Raw genomic sequence first — 16,919 nt, forward strand, 5'->3', positions numbered from 1 at the left:
ACCTCCCTCCCTCCCTCCCTCCCTCCCTCCCTCCCTCCCTCCTCCTCTCTCTCTCTCTCTCTCTCTCTCTCTCAAGCTCCGCTGTTCTGCTTCTTCTCCGATCCGGCCACATAGTTCCCCTAGATCTGATCGGACTTAGTATTGGATCGTCTCCACACTGTCGACTAGGCGCTGCTCTTCGTATTCGGATCCAGCTTCATCAAATTCGCCGACTCCAATTTCATCAACTTTGTCGGCTCCTGCTTCGTCCACATGGTTGAAGGTCCGAGAAAGACTGGGCTTGGTGCAGGTGAATTGGTGAAGGTAAATTGGTGAAGGTGAATCGGTTTTGATGTGGATAACAAGTTTTCTAGGGTCTGTAATATGTTATTGAGGTGGATAACAAGTTTATTGGGGGTCAGTAACATGTTACGGGGTGGAAAACAAGTTTTCTAGGGGTCAGTAATATGTTATTGGGGTGGATAATAAGTTTAGTGGGGGTCAGTAATAGTAATGTTCTGGTGGGATGGATAACAACTTTACTGGGGGTCAATAATATTCTGGTGAGGTGGATAACAAGTTTACTAAGGGTCAGTAATTTTCTGGTGACCGGATTCCGGCGACTGGTGACAGGAGTCCGTGGACCGGTGACCGAGTCCGGCAAGGCTTTGGCAAAATCATCTCTCTTCCATTTTCTCTCTCTAAATGTGTAATAAGACATAAGGATAAAAATGTCTCAAAAATATTATTTTATTATGAATTTAATAAAGATTTATGTATTTAGACACAAATAAGTTAATCTCTCATTCAATTGGGGTCAAAAGTCTTATTGTCATTAAAATGAGGTTTGACTTTTATTTTTTTGTGCAAATGAGCATTTTCCCGTGTAAAAATAAGAGTTTAAGAATATAGCATATATGTTAGTCATAAAAGTGGCGGGTTTATATTCCCTTGTACATTATGCTTCAGTTGCAAACCTAATGCACAACGATGGTGCTCGTGTAATAGAAACGGTGGAGCTCGAGGACTAAAGCACTGAACTGACATGGAGTATTGGACGTTCATTGGAACCATTATCACAACCACGAAGTCTACTATGGCATATCCTCATGGCTCCCAGATTAAACTACCACGCACTTCTTGACATGATATGGTACAATAGATAGTCTAACTCGACCAGAAATCAAGGACCATTGGTATAAATATACATCCAAATGGGGTTTGTTACTTGTAAAAATCATTGTCCAAAAAAATACTTTAAAAATCAATGCAGGATACTAAAAGAAAACTTGTATACTACATCTGAATGGAAGCACATAACTCACAAATTAGAAACAACATTCTCCAGCTTTATATTTGTTCAGCTAATCTGCATTCCTTTAAAACCCACCCTGAACAGCACTGCCCACATTGAATCACAAATCTAACCATATAAAAACAGTACCGTGTTACGGGACAGAAAATATCTATCCAGTATTAACAGTTCAAATATATTACCTTTTGAAAAATGTTTCTTACTGTTTGCTTGATGTTATATAAGTTGCCAAATCTTTTGCACAACTCATTTGTCTTGAATGGTTTGATTTATTCATGTTGCTCGCATCTTCTGAACATCTTCATATAAGGATTGGAAAAGTACAGTTGGAATATACCTCTCACCAAAGCTTGGAAATATAACCTTTTAAAAAACATTTCAATAAGAAGAACGTAACATCAGGTTAGAATGTCACTCTGTATGTACCGAGTAGAGCAACATGCAACAAAAATAAACAAATTAGTATCAACTGTTTGCAAGGGAAAGAATGCATTCTAGCTTTAACACGTTCAGAAAAGGAGTGCAGTAAATCTAGTGCTCGCTAAATAGGAAACAGATGGCAAATTGCCAGTGTATGAAATGAGCCAAATGACAAAGATATTCAATCACATAACAGAAATTTGATTACATTGGAGATATAAACTAAATATCTATTCTCCAACCCAGCAGCCTTCCATCAAATAATAAACAATTTGAGATTAAATGAAATTTCTAAATCAATCTATGATAGATGTTCACGTCCAGTGTGATAAAATAATTTCAATATCAGGGATTGTCGCAATGAATTTGATAAGGGTCTTGGTCCTTCCAAATTATATTTCATGTGTAGCTTCATTCACTTTTTTCTTAACTAAAGAGGTCTCTGAACCAACAGAACAAGATTCTGCTGCTAATGCTATAGCAGAAGTTGCTTCAACACAAAGCTTGGAACACGATACAGAAGGAACAATACAGTGCCCTAGAGGCTTCGTGAACTCTTAACAATTTTACAGGCAGGAGACTGTCTTCTATATTTATCCATTACTGTTCCAATTAATGTGTGAAAAGTGCTCTATTATTTAAATTCAAGAACAGAGTAACTCAATTCTAACTTTCATTAATTTTTGCTGAACAAAGCCCAAATCTTCATCTAATGATCAACAGACTAAACACCCCGCCGCTGGGCGCAGGTCCTAAACCTACTCTTCCAATCTCTATGATCCAAATAAACAGAAACATTTTGGTGCCTTTCAACATTTGTGTTTCAATTTGTTTTCTGTCAAACTACGTCTAGTGTACTCGAGTCTCGGGTGCATTCCGGATGACCTTACCTTGATTAGAACAAATTATATTTTCTTAAGACAATTGATATCATGTTACTAAACAAGTATGTGTTACTTGTGTCATTCAGTGTAGTTTTTATGTTTCAACCAAAAGCGAGCCCAGTCTAAAGACCGGTAAAATGCCTTTTCTTAAGACAATTGATATCATGTTACTAAACAAGTATGTGTTACTTGTGTCATTCAGTGTAGTTTTTATGATTTAACCAACAGCGAGTCCAGTCTAAAGACCGGTAAAATGCCTTAGAGATAGAGCGACATGCAGTATAAAAAAATCACTTTCAAAAGAAAGTAGGATCATAATTATATTGTGTGTGTTGTGGAGGGTTTATTGAAAAAAAAACTAGACAGAAACCTCACCGCAATAAGTTTTCCAGCGTTCTCAGGTCTTCTTGCTAAACTTATTGCAGCAGCTGCAGCAGCTCCTGATGAAATACCAACCTTGCATATTGAACTATCAGAATCAGCAGATCAAGATGGATAACTTTGAGAATTATGGTATGCCTGCCATATCGATAGGTAGCACGAAGCTAGGCGAATTAAAATGCCAAGATTTCTATAAGAAATAAAAAAGAAGAAATAAACTAATAAATAATATAAGTACAGAATAGATCGCTTTTAAAATGCTTTACGTGGAAGAATTAGTCAACATTACCAGCAAACCTTCCTTCAACGCTAATTGCCTTGCCATTTCAACAGCTTCATCATTGGTAACCTACAGTTTTACAGAAAACCAAATAATAAATAAAAAACCAAACAGGCAAATGTAACACCAAATAGGTCATTCAGCTCAACTTATAGGTAAATAGTTACATCCATAATCTGTCTACTGAATATGACCAGGCTTCCACCAAATGCACATATCCATTAGTCTACTTAATTGAACGTTATTTGATTCTAGTACTTTCTTCGCCTAAATGTATTTGTTCACTTCTCTTTACTCGTGAAGTCATGATTGAAGCTTTCTGACTGTAACGGTACTTTAGAATAAATAAACTACTTATGAATACTATGCCGAGAAGAGGCTTCCTACGCCTGCTCCTGCTTGGGCCAATAAGGCTTTCCAGATGCCCTGCATCCACAACCCTTAATTTAGCACATCCCTATTAGTCAACCTCAGGTCATATATCGAGCTTTACCTAAACATTCTGTTCTGAGCCACATTTCATATGAGTTAAGTTGTGGAGTCCAACATATTTGCTTTATTTTTAGGTTTGTTGGAATATGCTCTAGTAGTATCCTTACTCTTATTTCAGGTCCTTGATACTATGAAATGGTGTTCGAAGCCGTGTCCGAGATTACTTATTTAGCAAATTTGTCCTTGACTAGCTATATTTGTTTCTTAAATTTTTTTTCATGCTAGTTTAGAGTGCAAACCACTTCAAACCATATTAAAATCCACTTAATCAAATCATAATGGCCTCCCAAAACACAAGAAATCCATTCACCTGCCCAATAACGTTAGAATCCAACAAACTTGCTAGCAAATTTATGGATATTTATGGATGACTAATAAAACATGTCTGTCAGAAGCAAATTTCTAAGCCTACTTTCTCAATCCTTCAACTATTCCAAAATGGGAACAAAAAAAAAAAAAAAAAAAATGAAGTCTAACACTTGTGTCCAAATTGTCCTATGCCAACAAACAATAAAGGAAAACTAAAATGAACTTACCTTCATGACTTCATCAAGCAGATTAACATCCAAAATGCTTGGCACGTAACCTGCATAAAGGACTTGCATGAGTTACACAACAAAGGCATACTGCAATGGCAAATGAATCTAATTAACAATAAAGACCAACAGGGTTCTTCACCTAGATTTTCTCCAGAGATCACACTCCGCTCTGCAGGTTCTACACCTACTACCTGGAAAAAGAAGTACAAAAAAAAAAAACTCAACAAAACCAAGAGAAAAACACAAAGATAAAGAACACCATGACAAAACATGGCCTGGCGATGTGTCTGCGTTCACAGGGCAGCAATATAAACTATTCCACTATACCAAGTTCAAAGTTGCTGTGTGCTGTGTTTCTGTCTTCAAGTTCATCTTTTAGCTTTTCTTAAGTCATAAAGTACCAGTAAAGATCGTAGGGCGCTAACCACAATAGTAGGAAGAACATAGCCCAATAGTCATAGTTTATGGAATAAAACAATATGATGAGCAGAAAGAATAAGAAAACAAGGAACCTCTCTCGTTGCTCTCTGTCTCTTGTTACTATCTCTCACTCTAGAGTGATCTAAAATTCCTCATACTCATCCTGGACTAAAATTCTCTCACTCTCACCTTGGACTGGCCTCATCTTACTTCACTGGAGTGAAAGTCTATCATTTTATGGTTTACCTGCCACTAATACAACAAGCCCAACACCTCTTTAGATCCTAACTGGAAATGTAACTTAATCTCTAAGAGAACACATCAAAGGATTTATGTCTTCTTCAGAGTATCAGTGACTTAGGACCTCATCAAAGGATGGACCAGTAACCCGCAAGACATGCTTGAGTGCAATGTTGCCATCTTATTGTGAGGCTTTTACCAAGTGAAAAATAAATTTTCTTAAGAGGAATGAAGAACAGCCAGGACCTTCGTAGATATGACTTGTTGGCCCACTTTTGGGTTAACTGAGAAACGGGAATATTCTTTTTATGGTGTTAGGATTGACGAAGTAGAGCAATGTACGAAAGAGTTTGATTATTTACATCTTTCTGAGTGTCATATCTTTAGAGTTTCAAGAATGAGAAATTGTAGGACAGAGGTCAAGTTTTGTTAACCATTTTTCTCTTGTACCCATAACCACAGAGAATATCTACAAAAGGAATTCCAAGGGTTGGGATAGGAAAACATAATAATATCTCTGTTAGGAAGAATCTTGTCAATTAGGTGCTAAAAATCAGCTCCAGTTGGTAGAAGCAAAAAAAAAGTTTAGCTCACTGGAAGAGCAAAGTGGAAACTGAAAACACTTGATGAAAACAGCGCCCGAAGACAGATTCGATACTTGCATTTATCTCTTCCCTCTCAAAATCAAGGCAAATATTCTGAAATACATCTAATGCTGTTTAATAGTTGCAGTATGTGCATTTAACATAATTTTCCAGGACTCCAGTGAGTGTGTTTCAGTATGTAGCTCAACATTATTGTGATACATAGTATTTATTATGTACAAGTATTATCTGTTCCATTTATATCAAAAGTTTATCTGTTGACTAAACATAGTGTTTATTATGTACAAGTATTATCCGTTCCATTTATATCAAAAGTCTATCTGTTAACTAAACTGACCTTTATTTCTTTGTTCATCGCTTTCAGGTAACGCCCAGTGCCTGTGACAGTACCACCTGTTCCAATAGCAGCAACTAAAATGTCAACACTTCCAATGGTATCCTCCCATATCTCTGGCCCGGTAGTATCAAAATGGATCTGTAACTTACAGATGTGAGTCTTGATTAGACATCAACAGAATACAATAAGATTAGGAGGCCTGATATTACTCTGCCATAAACTACCTTTGCATTTGCAGTATTATCAAATTGTTGAAGCATAAATGAATTAGGGGTGCTGAGAACAATTTGTTCAGCTTTATCTAAAGCCCCTTTCAAACCCTTCTCTGGATCTGTCAAAACAACTTCCGCTCCAAAAGCGCGTAATAGAACCCTTCTTTCAAGATTTACAGATGCAGGCATCGTCACTATGAGTTTGTACCCTTTAGTAGCAGCGACAAAAGCAATTCCCAGTCCTGTATTTCCACTAGTTGGTTCAACCAATACATTCTGCATAGTTACAGAAACAACATACAATTATTACATATAACTGAATAAGGATATAATTCACCAAAGGAAGTACCAGATTACAACCCAGAAAGAAAATAATGAGTCAAAATAATACACCAACAAACAAAGGAAGATGGCTTTCACCAAAGCTATAACATTTTATTCAATTATCCATTGCAAAACCAATCTCAACAGATGAGGGGTCAACTAGATATACACCAAAATATTAAGATGATGATAATAAGACAGCGTGTACCTTCCCAGGAGATATTAATCCACTTTCTTCTGCATTAGATATCATGCTACCGCCAATTCTGAAAGGTTAACAAGCAAAGACAACATGACTTCATATGCAATGAATCTCCACTCAGCAAACGGGAAATTCTAGTATGGTTTGTAGAGCATTTATAACTAACACATACACCAATTAATGTCCTAAATGAATACTAAAGGGATGATTCAAATGATATAATGGTTCTTCCACCATCAACGTGGAAAGACTTGGTACATAAACCAGGTTACCTATCCTTGACACTTCGGCAGGGTTCCATAGACTCGAGCTTTGCTGCAATATTCGCCACACAGCCTCCGCTAACTTTATTGAGGTATACCATTGGTGTTCTCCCAATTAACTATATCGATTTTTTTCCAGCACGAAACCAAGTTAACAAAATCATCAGAATGTAAGCATACATCCTAAGACAAGACACTTGGAATCATAAGTATAGAAACTGATGCCCATAAAGTAGTTGAAAAACTGAAAATAATTCTAAGCGATACCCACAAAAGAGAGGAAAGAGCAAAAGAGAACCTGGGTTACGTCGTCGGCAATATTGACAGTGTCGAGCTCGAGGTCGTCAATGGTGGCGTAAACAGAGGAGGCGGCTTTGGGGAACACGAAACGGGAACGGGAGCGCTTAGTGGGTACAAGGGTAAGCATGGGAAAGGGGAGAAGAGGTCCATTAGTGGATGAGGGAAGCTTGAAGAACGCGAATGATTGCCGTGGAGGAAGAAGAGGAACAAGTGGAGCAACTGATAACGTAGCCATTGGTTTGAGAAAGCAAAAGGTTTTTCAGGGGTTTTGGATGGGCATTTTCACAGCTACGCTTTACACATTTTTTTAGATCGATGAAGAGTATGGGAATACGACAATAAAGGTCTACTCATTTATTGATAGATTGACCTTTATATAGGCATTATATAGAGAACCCATGTATATTCTAGTCTAATAAGAAGAAGATTCGATCAAGACACATCATCAAGGATAAAAATGTAAATTCCTTTAATACTCCCCCTTGTGTCGAGTACCAGAATCACATGGCGTATGAACGTTGTCTCGGTAAAAACCTTGTCAATTAAAACAAAAAAAACCTCTTGGGTAAAAACAAAAGACTTGGTTGAAGGAAAAAGAGCACAACGCGCGAACTACAACTTGAAATGTAAAACATGTGTCGTAGACTCTCCTTGATGTCTACATAATCAACTCCCTCTGATAATCAATCAATCATAGAGTTCAGATAAGCGACGCATACCAATACTTCGCACATGCTTCTCAAGAGTAGATTTGGGTAGAGAGTTGGTGAACAAATCTGCTACATTATTCTCGGAACTCACTTGGTTCACCTGGATATTCAAAAGCTGTTGTTGTTGCTGTTGCTGATTGTAGAAGAACATAGGCAAGATATGTTTAGTATTATCACCCTTGATGAATCCCAACTTCATTTGTTCAATGCATGCCACATTGTCTTCATAGATGCAAGTTGGTGCTTCAGTGGTAGATGTCAACCCACTAGACTCTGGAATATGAGCTATCACATAGCGAAGCCAACCACATTCTTTGACTGCTTATGTAGTGTAATAATCTCTGAATGATTCGAGGAAGTAACAACAAGGGTTTGCTTGGTAGATCTCCAAGAAATCGCCTAAGTCCTAATGGTGAACACATAACCAGTTTAGGAACGTCCTTTGTGTGGGTCAGAGAGATACCTAGCATCAGCAAATCCGACTAACACATTATTCGGTGTTTCAGAATAGGGTGTATACCCCTTATATAGGGAATTACAAAATACTAATATGGTAATGATAAGGAATACATAGTCCTATTCCAACTATATATCCTGATGGCATAAGGCCAAGGCACACATATGGAATATCCTAGAACACTCCCTTTTGTGCCGCGCGCCGGTATGTCGGTGGTGCTGATATGTCGCCTCGTTAAAAACCTCGTCAAGGAACAAAAACCCTGTGGGAGAAAAACTAAACCTTGATCGTAGGAGAAAAATAGTACAACGCACCCTTCAAATTTGATAGTGACATGTATGTGCTAGACTCCCTTTGAAGTTCGCACCTCCCCCTGATCTTTACATCAATCATAGGGCTCTTCCTGATTTTTACTAATCACGGAAGTTTCAACAACTTAGCATGTCAATGCTCTTTAACATGTCTTCAAATGTGGCATTGAGCAATGATTATCTAGATCATGCCGTATTGTCCTCAAACATGATCTTTTACAATTAGATCTTGAGGAGAAGGCCGCTTGTGAACTCAAAACATAAGTTCGTGCAGGAAATCAGATTTCCGCGCAGCATGACCTTCAGTTACTAGAACAGCTGTAACTTCTTCTAGGAAATAGGTATGAACAAACCGTAAATGGTTTTGGAAACAAGACTCATTTAGCTTTCCAACCGTATATTACACACATTCTGGTTCGTCAGGAGCTATTCACAAAGTCCCGTCAAAGTTGACTGTTTTGCCAAAATCAGATTCTCGGACAAATCCGTCCTACTTTACGAAAACTGCCATAACTCACTCAATATGATAGGTATGATCAAATGGTTGATGTCCCTGGAAAGTAGACACATAGACCTTTGCAATGGTATCAATTTCAAAATTTTCCAGAGAGTGAGATTTCCTGTAGGTCCCGTGGAATTTGACCTACAAAACTTGGCAGATTCTGATTTCGCTTTTGATGTGTCTTTTTTATGTAGGGATAGAATAAGCCTCAACCTTTCATACCATTAAGTATTGAAAAAAGAGTTATTGTCATTACATTGGCATTGCATGGGCGCATAGCTACACTTAGCTTTACAACTTTTCATAGCGAATGAGATGTCAAGTCTTTCGTATTGTGTTGAGTACATTAATGCGTCTTATTGTACTTAGATGGGAACTCCATCTCTTAACACATATTTGTCATCTTGCTTTACACAAAACAACAGATCTCTCTTTAGTAAAGACTTTGACTAATCATGGGAGTATATGTAGGCCTCACTTTCATTAGAGCGCCTAAGCCAATTGATGGAAAATCATCATCAATATAGTCATCGAGTGCCTTTTCGAGACCGTGTCTTCCCAAGATCTTTTTCATTCTAACTTTGGATGTTGATACATATTGGCATCTCTTGATCCATCAAGAGTCCATGTAAATCCGGAATGAACACTCAAAGGCATAATTCACCATATCCCTTCCAAATCAAATAGTTACTTAGTGTGTGTTTCAAAACCTTTAGTAAACGCGTGCTCCTGTGGTCTGGAGCAACTTGATTCGGATGAATGAAGTTTGTTTAAAATCTTCATGTATATCTCTGATCCCATAGAGATGTTATTATGACCACATTCATAGGCTGCATGTTCAATTATTCGGAAACTACCAAACTGACAAAGTAGTGGAGTTCAATGACATCCACTAAGCTCTTGTTCTCACTATGCTATCTAACAAAGACATAGTTGATAGGGTTTAGCTTATGGTGTCGGCACACCTGCTAAAGGACCTATCTCTTTGTTAATGTTGGATCGCATCTTTCCATTAGGCCAATCAACTAAGTTGATATCCATCAACAAAGGGTGGTTCGATAGTAAACTCATTATTCCACGTCCTCATGTACACTAGTGTAATACTTGTAGAGATTGTAGAGATCTCTATATGAATTGGATTTGACATTGAGGTGTCCCCCAATGATAATCACAATTCAGACTTCATGAGACGGATTTGAGTATCACTGATCAATGGATCAGGTTGTGCCAAGCTCGCTTTCTTCCTAATGCGAGAAAGTATCAAACCTAAGGGCCTCCCTCCTTTTGGGGAGCCACACGGCCTTGTGACACTAATTTTGCCACTATATGGCGTCACCATATCACCATCCATGGTGATGGCATCAAGACCAACTTTTTTTGGTTGTGCCAGGTCCTCTTGATAGGACATCGATTCTTGCAGACATATTTGTAGCATGTGATCTCGTCACTTTAACACTTTAAGCATTTAGGATCAAGATGAGACTTAGTGGGAATAAACCACGACAATTCACGTCATTCCACTTGAACACTTGTGTTCTTATCTCTCCCTAACGGGGGGAATACTGTCTCATCAAAGTGACAATCTGCAATATAGCGGTTAAAAAGATCGCCTGACAAGGTTTCTACATAGGCGGATTATAGGTGGAGGTTCATATCCACCCTAAACTTAAGTACTTATTCATCTTAAATGATCCATCATTGTACGTAGTGGCAATGAGATTTGGCACCTAGAAATAATATCTAGCCGAGCTCAAAGATTGGAGATCCGTTTCAATCCTGTTTGAGCTCAAAGATTGCAATTTCGTGTCAATCCTCGTACACAGTCACGAGCAGTAGTACAAAAATATTCAATGATGGTGGGTCGTAGATGAATAGTAAAGCTGCATGCAAATATTGCATAGCCCCAAAACGCAATAGAAAGATTGGTGCACATCAATAATGTTCGAGCGACAAGCTAAAATTGCTTGGTCGTAGCCTCGGTGAGACCATATTGCGTGTGGACATGGGGTACAATACACTTCAACTTATATCCCGATAAACGTTTTTAAAGAATGGGTAGTGAGCCCGTAGAAGTATAAGCAGTAGATAATAGTGTAACACGTGACCAGTGTGTTAACACTTCAACCAACACCATAAAGCATAAAAAGGTGTCTGCAAGTTGGTTGTATCTATTTACATAGTTTGATGTAAGAATGGAATGTTCACTTTTGTGTCATTTAGCGTAGGAGGGTCTCACTCCTAATTTAGCTAAAGAATAGGCTTTCAAAATGAGCAATGAGCATTGTAAGGGGCCAATGAGATATCGAGGGAAGGCCTGTGCACCTCAATTGCTTGAGAAATTGACCGGGCGGCCTCCAAGAAGTTGGAGTCATGTTCGGGTGACGTCAATGTCCCCCGGGTGCCGCCATTTACAACTATGGCGTCACCATCATCCTTCATGATGAAGCTAGATCTCGAATGTCTTTGTTTTGAGTGGAAGAATGGATGTCCATGAGAATTTCTTAAAATTTGAATCATTATATCTCTTCCAAGATGATCGATTTGGTCAAACCAAAGCCTATATGAGTTGGTGTCCCAAATATCATGTTTGGCGACAACATGTGATTCGATATTCGAATCATAGTGACATATAGTCTACTAGATTGACTCATAAACTTCTCTTAGATGCATTTCAGTCCGCATTCATGAGAAGGTATACACAAAAGAACTCTTGTTCATTCTGATAATGTGTTTTCAAATGAAAACTATTAGCAATAATGTCTTTAAAGCTCAATATGGTTAAGTTGCCTCTCAATGCATAGAAGGCATTTGTGACATTGATCATGGTGCCATGAGGCATCAAGATTCAAGCTAAACCGCGTCCCTAAATGATCGGTATGATCCAGTCATTGTAGTCATAGAAGATTTACAAGGCACAAAACCAAGAGATAGTTGCCGGTTCCTTAGAATGTTGTGGATAGTTCTACTATTTGCGAGGCACTCAATGTCTTTATGAGACAGATCTACAAAATGAAGTAGATAGGAGAGCAAATAGTTCCACTTGAACCATTTAGAAGGATTGAAAGAATCTACAAAAAATTGCAATCCCGAGAGTGCATAAAAATTTCCGGGCAGAATGATCTTTGATCACTAAAACAGCCATAATGTCTTCGTTAAAATATATATAGACGAACCGTAAAAAGTTCTGAAAACTAGACACGTAGAGCTTTCCAATAATATAAAGCTCACTGTCTGGTTCATCCTGAGCTGTTCACAAAACTCAAACGAAGTTGACTGTCCAGAAGGGACAGATTGCTGTTTTTCGCAGATTTGGCATATGCAAAGCAATGAAGCTTGCGGATGGCGTGTGGGCATAAGTCGAAGCCAAAATGACGTGAATATGATCAAAATAGGTCCTTATTTCGGTCGTTCCAAGGTTGTAAACTCCATGACTAGTTAGCAAAAGCTCCCTGATATGAACATAAACTAACTTAGAGGACCTAGAGGATTCGATCATGATGATGATTGTCCGGTTTTGATAAGTCTTCAACGTCTTTTGCAAGACAGAAATTGGTTTAATAGCGTAGGGAGATCCAAAATCAAAAGCTTTCTGTAACTCCAAATCAGTATGACCAGGCATGTCTGTGGAGGATCGGTAGTGCGAGGCACACTGGAAACCACTATCTCCTTAATTTCGGACAATTCTAAGACATCACACTGAGCTTGGATGAACCTAATTAAATAGTTGATGATGAAAAATCCGCTATAGGGTAGAAGACTTAACCGGAAAACACGTGGGCGATCCTCCTTGAGGATGCGGTGCCGTGAGTCACCTTTAAAGGAAGGGACCAAAATCGGCACAATATGCTCTGTTTCTAAGGACGATGTAAGAATGTACATCTTGTTTGTAAATCAATACGAACCATAAGAGGAGAATAGTTTCACTTCGAAAAAATTCTCAAGGCATTCATTATTGCTAATGTGAGTACATTGAGATCTCAAATAGACGAAGGACGTCGATACGACGCCTAATAACATATAGCTTGGAAAGAAAATCAAAGTCGATCTAGCCGATGATGTTAAAGTCAGGAGTAGCTAGAGCTGAATCTGAATCTTTGAAATCCGCGATCATGAGGATGACGCTGTCCTCATATTGATTTTCCGTATCTTTTTGTATGCATTAATAATTTGAAGGAGAGCTTGACAACTCTTGAACCAGTGATCCGGAGATCCACAACGATTGCATTGTCATGAGCTGGCATAAGTAGTTTTGACAAATTGGTATCTAGATCGGGAGTGTCGCCATTAGGGCCGGTAACACCTCCCCCTCTTTGCCGTGACCCATATTGTTGTCCCCACATTAGGGACAATCCCAAATATGTTTATCACATTAGCGTATATAAAATTCCCGTTTGCAATTGTATGATCAAAATCAAGTCTCGTTGGTAATTCCAAACCAACTTGGAGGGCTTAGAGAACTTGATGATGATCGAATCCGCTAAAGATTATGGATCATGATGCCACAAAAAATCATCGACAATATGTAGTTAATTAAAGTGGTAAGCAGTCCACTTGACTTAATAACTTAACGAGTTGAGTTAGATGGACGTTTCAAGAAACGCTCCATGAGTGCATTCCACAGTACTTTGTGGTCATTACTTTTTACACAGATTGCCATTGAAGGCTTTTGTCGATGTGGCATGTCAGAGACTTTGAGCGCATGAGATGTGAAATCTCGGCATCTAGGCTTGTTAGCCTAGAGGTCAAAACATGTGGTTTAATCCTTTCCAATGAAAGGTTCCATAGATACCAAGCAAAGATTCGCCTTAGGCATCGAGTACGTCAAAACTCAAAGGAGGAGAATGTTACATTGCTTTTGCATACAAAACCAAGCTGTTATGAGACTCGATAGAGATCACAAACGATTTTTTGATGGTTTGTCCTTCGGATTGATCATACACAATCCGGAAAAGCCGCGAATTGATTAAACACAATTCGGAAAAAGGCCTTGGATTGATCAAACACAATCCGGAGAAAGGTTGGGGTTGATCACACACAACCCGAACAAAGAAACAAGAGTGATCAAAACACACTCTTGACCCGCGAATAAAATTCTAGGATTTTTACATGCACACACAAAATCCCAAGCATAGAATGGAGATGGAGAAGGGAGAAAGGATTTTATCCCCCCGAGTTATTCAAAAGTAAATAACTGTAATATTAAAGCTTACTTGCTAGTTTGCCAAATAAACTGGTGACGTGCTCGAAACCGGGCGCGTAATTTAAAAACCCTTTTTTTTATCAGAATGTAGTATTGGCAAATAAGGTTCGATCAATCCGGGAACCTAAAGGGCGCTCCTGCAGTCATGGTTACACTAAAGAATTAGTAACAGAAAGTAATCACACGTATTCAGTTACAAATATATACACGGTACAATAGATAAAAAAGGGGGGTTTTCAAGGTTTGTTTACTAAATTCCTACGAAAACAGTAGGGAAAAGAACTAAACTACTATTTACAAGTGATCGACTTCCACACTTTCGAAACCAGATTCCAGAAAACATAATCGTAATCCAATGAACTTTAATCACACAATTGAGTTATCACCAAAGAGAAACACAGAAGGGTTCTAAATACAAGCCTACGAGGTCATGCATTTAATCAGTTCTTCTAAATAGTCATCCAAGCTAGAACGTCTGAACTTAGAACATTTTACATGCTGCTGCTATCAATACTGTAAGTATCTGTCTACAAACATGCAAATCATTAAGTAAAAGAACGAACCCTAACATGCAAAGAGTTTACGTACGACGCTTAACCATTCACATGCAAAACATGTTCCCAACCATACAGGATATGGCCTCCACTACTGGTGATCTATACTTACCTACAAGGCTTAGCACAGATCATAGCATTAGTTAGCATGCATTCTAACATAGGTATATCAAACACAAACATGCTTTCAACGAATTTCTAAGGCAACTGACTCAATCGCATAACATCATTAGAACAATGAAATCATAACTATTATTATCTGAAAATCAATTAGTTCTCAACAAAGATTCCATCCAATTCGAAAAATAAAACACATGGTTCTTAAACGAAAACTAAAAGCAGAAGAAGATGACCAGAAAGTACTAGACATAGATTTACACTTTTCAATGGACTGATTGGCCGATCAAGAACTTGAGGTCCTGCAAGGCTGTGCTAGGGCTTCAGTACTCCCTGGAACGTCCGAGGCAGCAAGGGCTTCTCTCCTTCTTCTTCTAGGGACTCACGACAATGAGAGAAACTAAGAGAACGTTTTCTGAATTTCTAGAGCGTAGGAAGTGATACTGAAAACGTTCCTCTCTGCTCCTTTATATAGTGGTCATGACGACATAGGGTTTTACTCCACACCATTGATTAAAATCCGATCCAAGGGCCACAAATAACAGCACAATATTTTCAGAGAATATTTCTTAGAATTCTCTAGAATATCTTGCACATTAAGAGTTTGAATTCGGCTGGAATTGTGGCTGAATACATTGCTTGTTTTCCAAATTGAAATCAGCTTGAATCTCTCCTTGTTAATTGCCGATTTGCTGCTGATAATTCTTCCCATATTTGTGTCATTTAATGTCCCTAGAAAAGGAATATAAATCAGAAATAAACTCTAGGAATATTAGGAATTTTTATGGAGAAATGAAAGGTAAGAATTTCCCTTAATTTCCTTGATGTTTGCTGCATTATCTCCATATAAATTCGGCTGGAAACCCTAAGATGGTGCCATTCTCCTCCTTTTATGTGACAGAATTTCGGCCTAATCCATGTAGTTTTTGGTCTCCTTGCTTCATGTGGAATCCCTGTCTCAAGAGGAAAGAAAGTTTCCAAAAGAATTCAGGAAAGTCAAAATAGGAAAGATTCAAAGTTAGTAAGTTTCCCCAATCAAAATAGGAAAGTTTCCCAATAATGAAATAGGAAAGTTTCTCCTTATCAAAACAGGAAAATTTCCTAAATGACTTATCCTTCTTAATCCACCGGTTTTAACTTCCTTTTTCACTTTTCCGCTCTTTTATCTTTACAATCACAAAACATGTTTAAAATGACAAAGTTAAGAGAATAACATAACTAAATAAGGTAGGACGTTAATATCGTAGCACTTTGTGCTCCTATCAAATTCCCCTACACTTAGCTTTTGCTAGTCCCTTAGCAAAATCAAAACAACAAGACTCAAAAACAAAAAAACAACAAATAACGAACAAACTCTACTGCCCTTAACTATTGTCTCAGATTCTCCAATCTCATGGCATCCAACTTAGCACTCAATCAAGAATTATTCCATGAAGTTTCAGAAGCTAATTGCTATGCATAGATCACATATTTACATGTAGGACATGGAAGAACAGTGGTGATGGTTAAGCTCAGCATGTTTCAGACAAATATGATTAAATCTCACAAGGTATGCACTCATTTTTCACACAGATTTTCTGGCTGGGTCACTCAAAATTATGCAAGAGAAAGTATTTTGAGACATTCAAAAAGCTTGCATTTATATGAACCAGAAGCACATGTGAAACAGATATAAAACCTCAAGAAAGAATCAATTACTCACACAAATGAACCATACCATAGGCTCAACTCTTGGGACAAACTCCACAGATCAAATTTTACTCATCTTTAAGATCAAAAGGAACTTTAAGAGGTGTTAATGGGGCTGGGCTAGGGGTATGAATTTAAGAACAAGTGTTGCAAAATTCCTAAGGACTTAGCAGAGCATCAAACACA

The 16,919-nt window shown here is 38.1% G+C and overlaps 1 protein-coding gene across 2 annotated transcripts; it reads right to left on the reverse strand.

The window, feature by feature from the left end:
- Positions 1-1,363: 1,363 nt before the first annotated feature.
- LOC101311409 (probable cysteine synthase, chloroplastic-like) lies at positions 1,364-7,530 on the reverse strand. 2 transcript variants are annotated; one of them, XM_004287158.1, is made up of 10 exons: positions 7,192-7,530; positions 6,903-7,012; positions 6,637-6,694; positions 6,117-6,380; positions 5,893-6,030; positions 4,430-4,481; positions 4,288-4,337; positions 3,269-3,328; positions 2,974-3,054; positions 1,364-1,657 (listed from the first exon to the last, which is right to left on the reverse strand). In XM_004287158.1, exons 1-10 carry the CDS (start codon positions 7,426-7,428, stop codon positions 1,568-1,570), a joined length of 1,140 nt encoding a protein of 379 aa, XP_004287206.1. In that variant the 5' UTR covers positions 7,429-7,530; the 3' UTR covers positions 1,364-1,567. The 2 variants fall into 2 exon arrangements, with proteins under 2 accessions (XP_004287206.1, XP_004287207.1); XM_004287159.1 differs by lacking the exon at positions 1,364-1,657 and having other exon boundaries at positions 3,052-3,117.
- Between the last annotated feature and the right edge of the window lie 9,389 nt (positions 7,531-16,919).

This window comes from Fragaria vesca, linkage group LG1, assembly GCF_000184155.1.
Source record: "Fragaria vesca subsp. vesca linkage group LG1, FraVesHawaii_1.0, whole genome shotgun sequence".
Classification (NCBI taxonomy): Eukaryota; Viridiplantae; Streptophyta; class Magnoliopsida; order Rosales; family Rosaceae; genus Fragaria; species Fragaria vesca.

Excerpts from the sequence above, each read along its gene's own strand:
- LOC101311409 (XM_004287158.1), bottom strand. The coding sequence starts at position 7,428 with ATGGCTACGTTATCAGTTGCTCCACTTGTTCCTCTTCTTCCTCCACGG. Across the intron at positions 4,482-5,892 it reads CGATGAACAAAGAAATAAAG|GTAGTAGGTGTAGAACCTGC; the intron begins GTCAGTTTAGTT and ends TTCTTTTTCCAG. Across the intron at positions 3,055-3,268 it reads CGTTGAAGGAAGGTTTGCTG|GTTGGTATTTCATCAGGAGC; the intron begins GTAATGTTGACT and ends TCAATATGCAAG.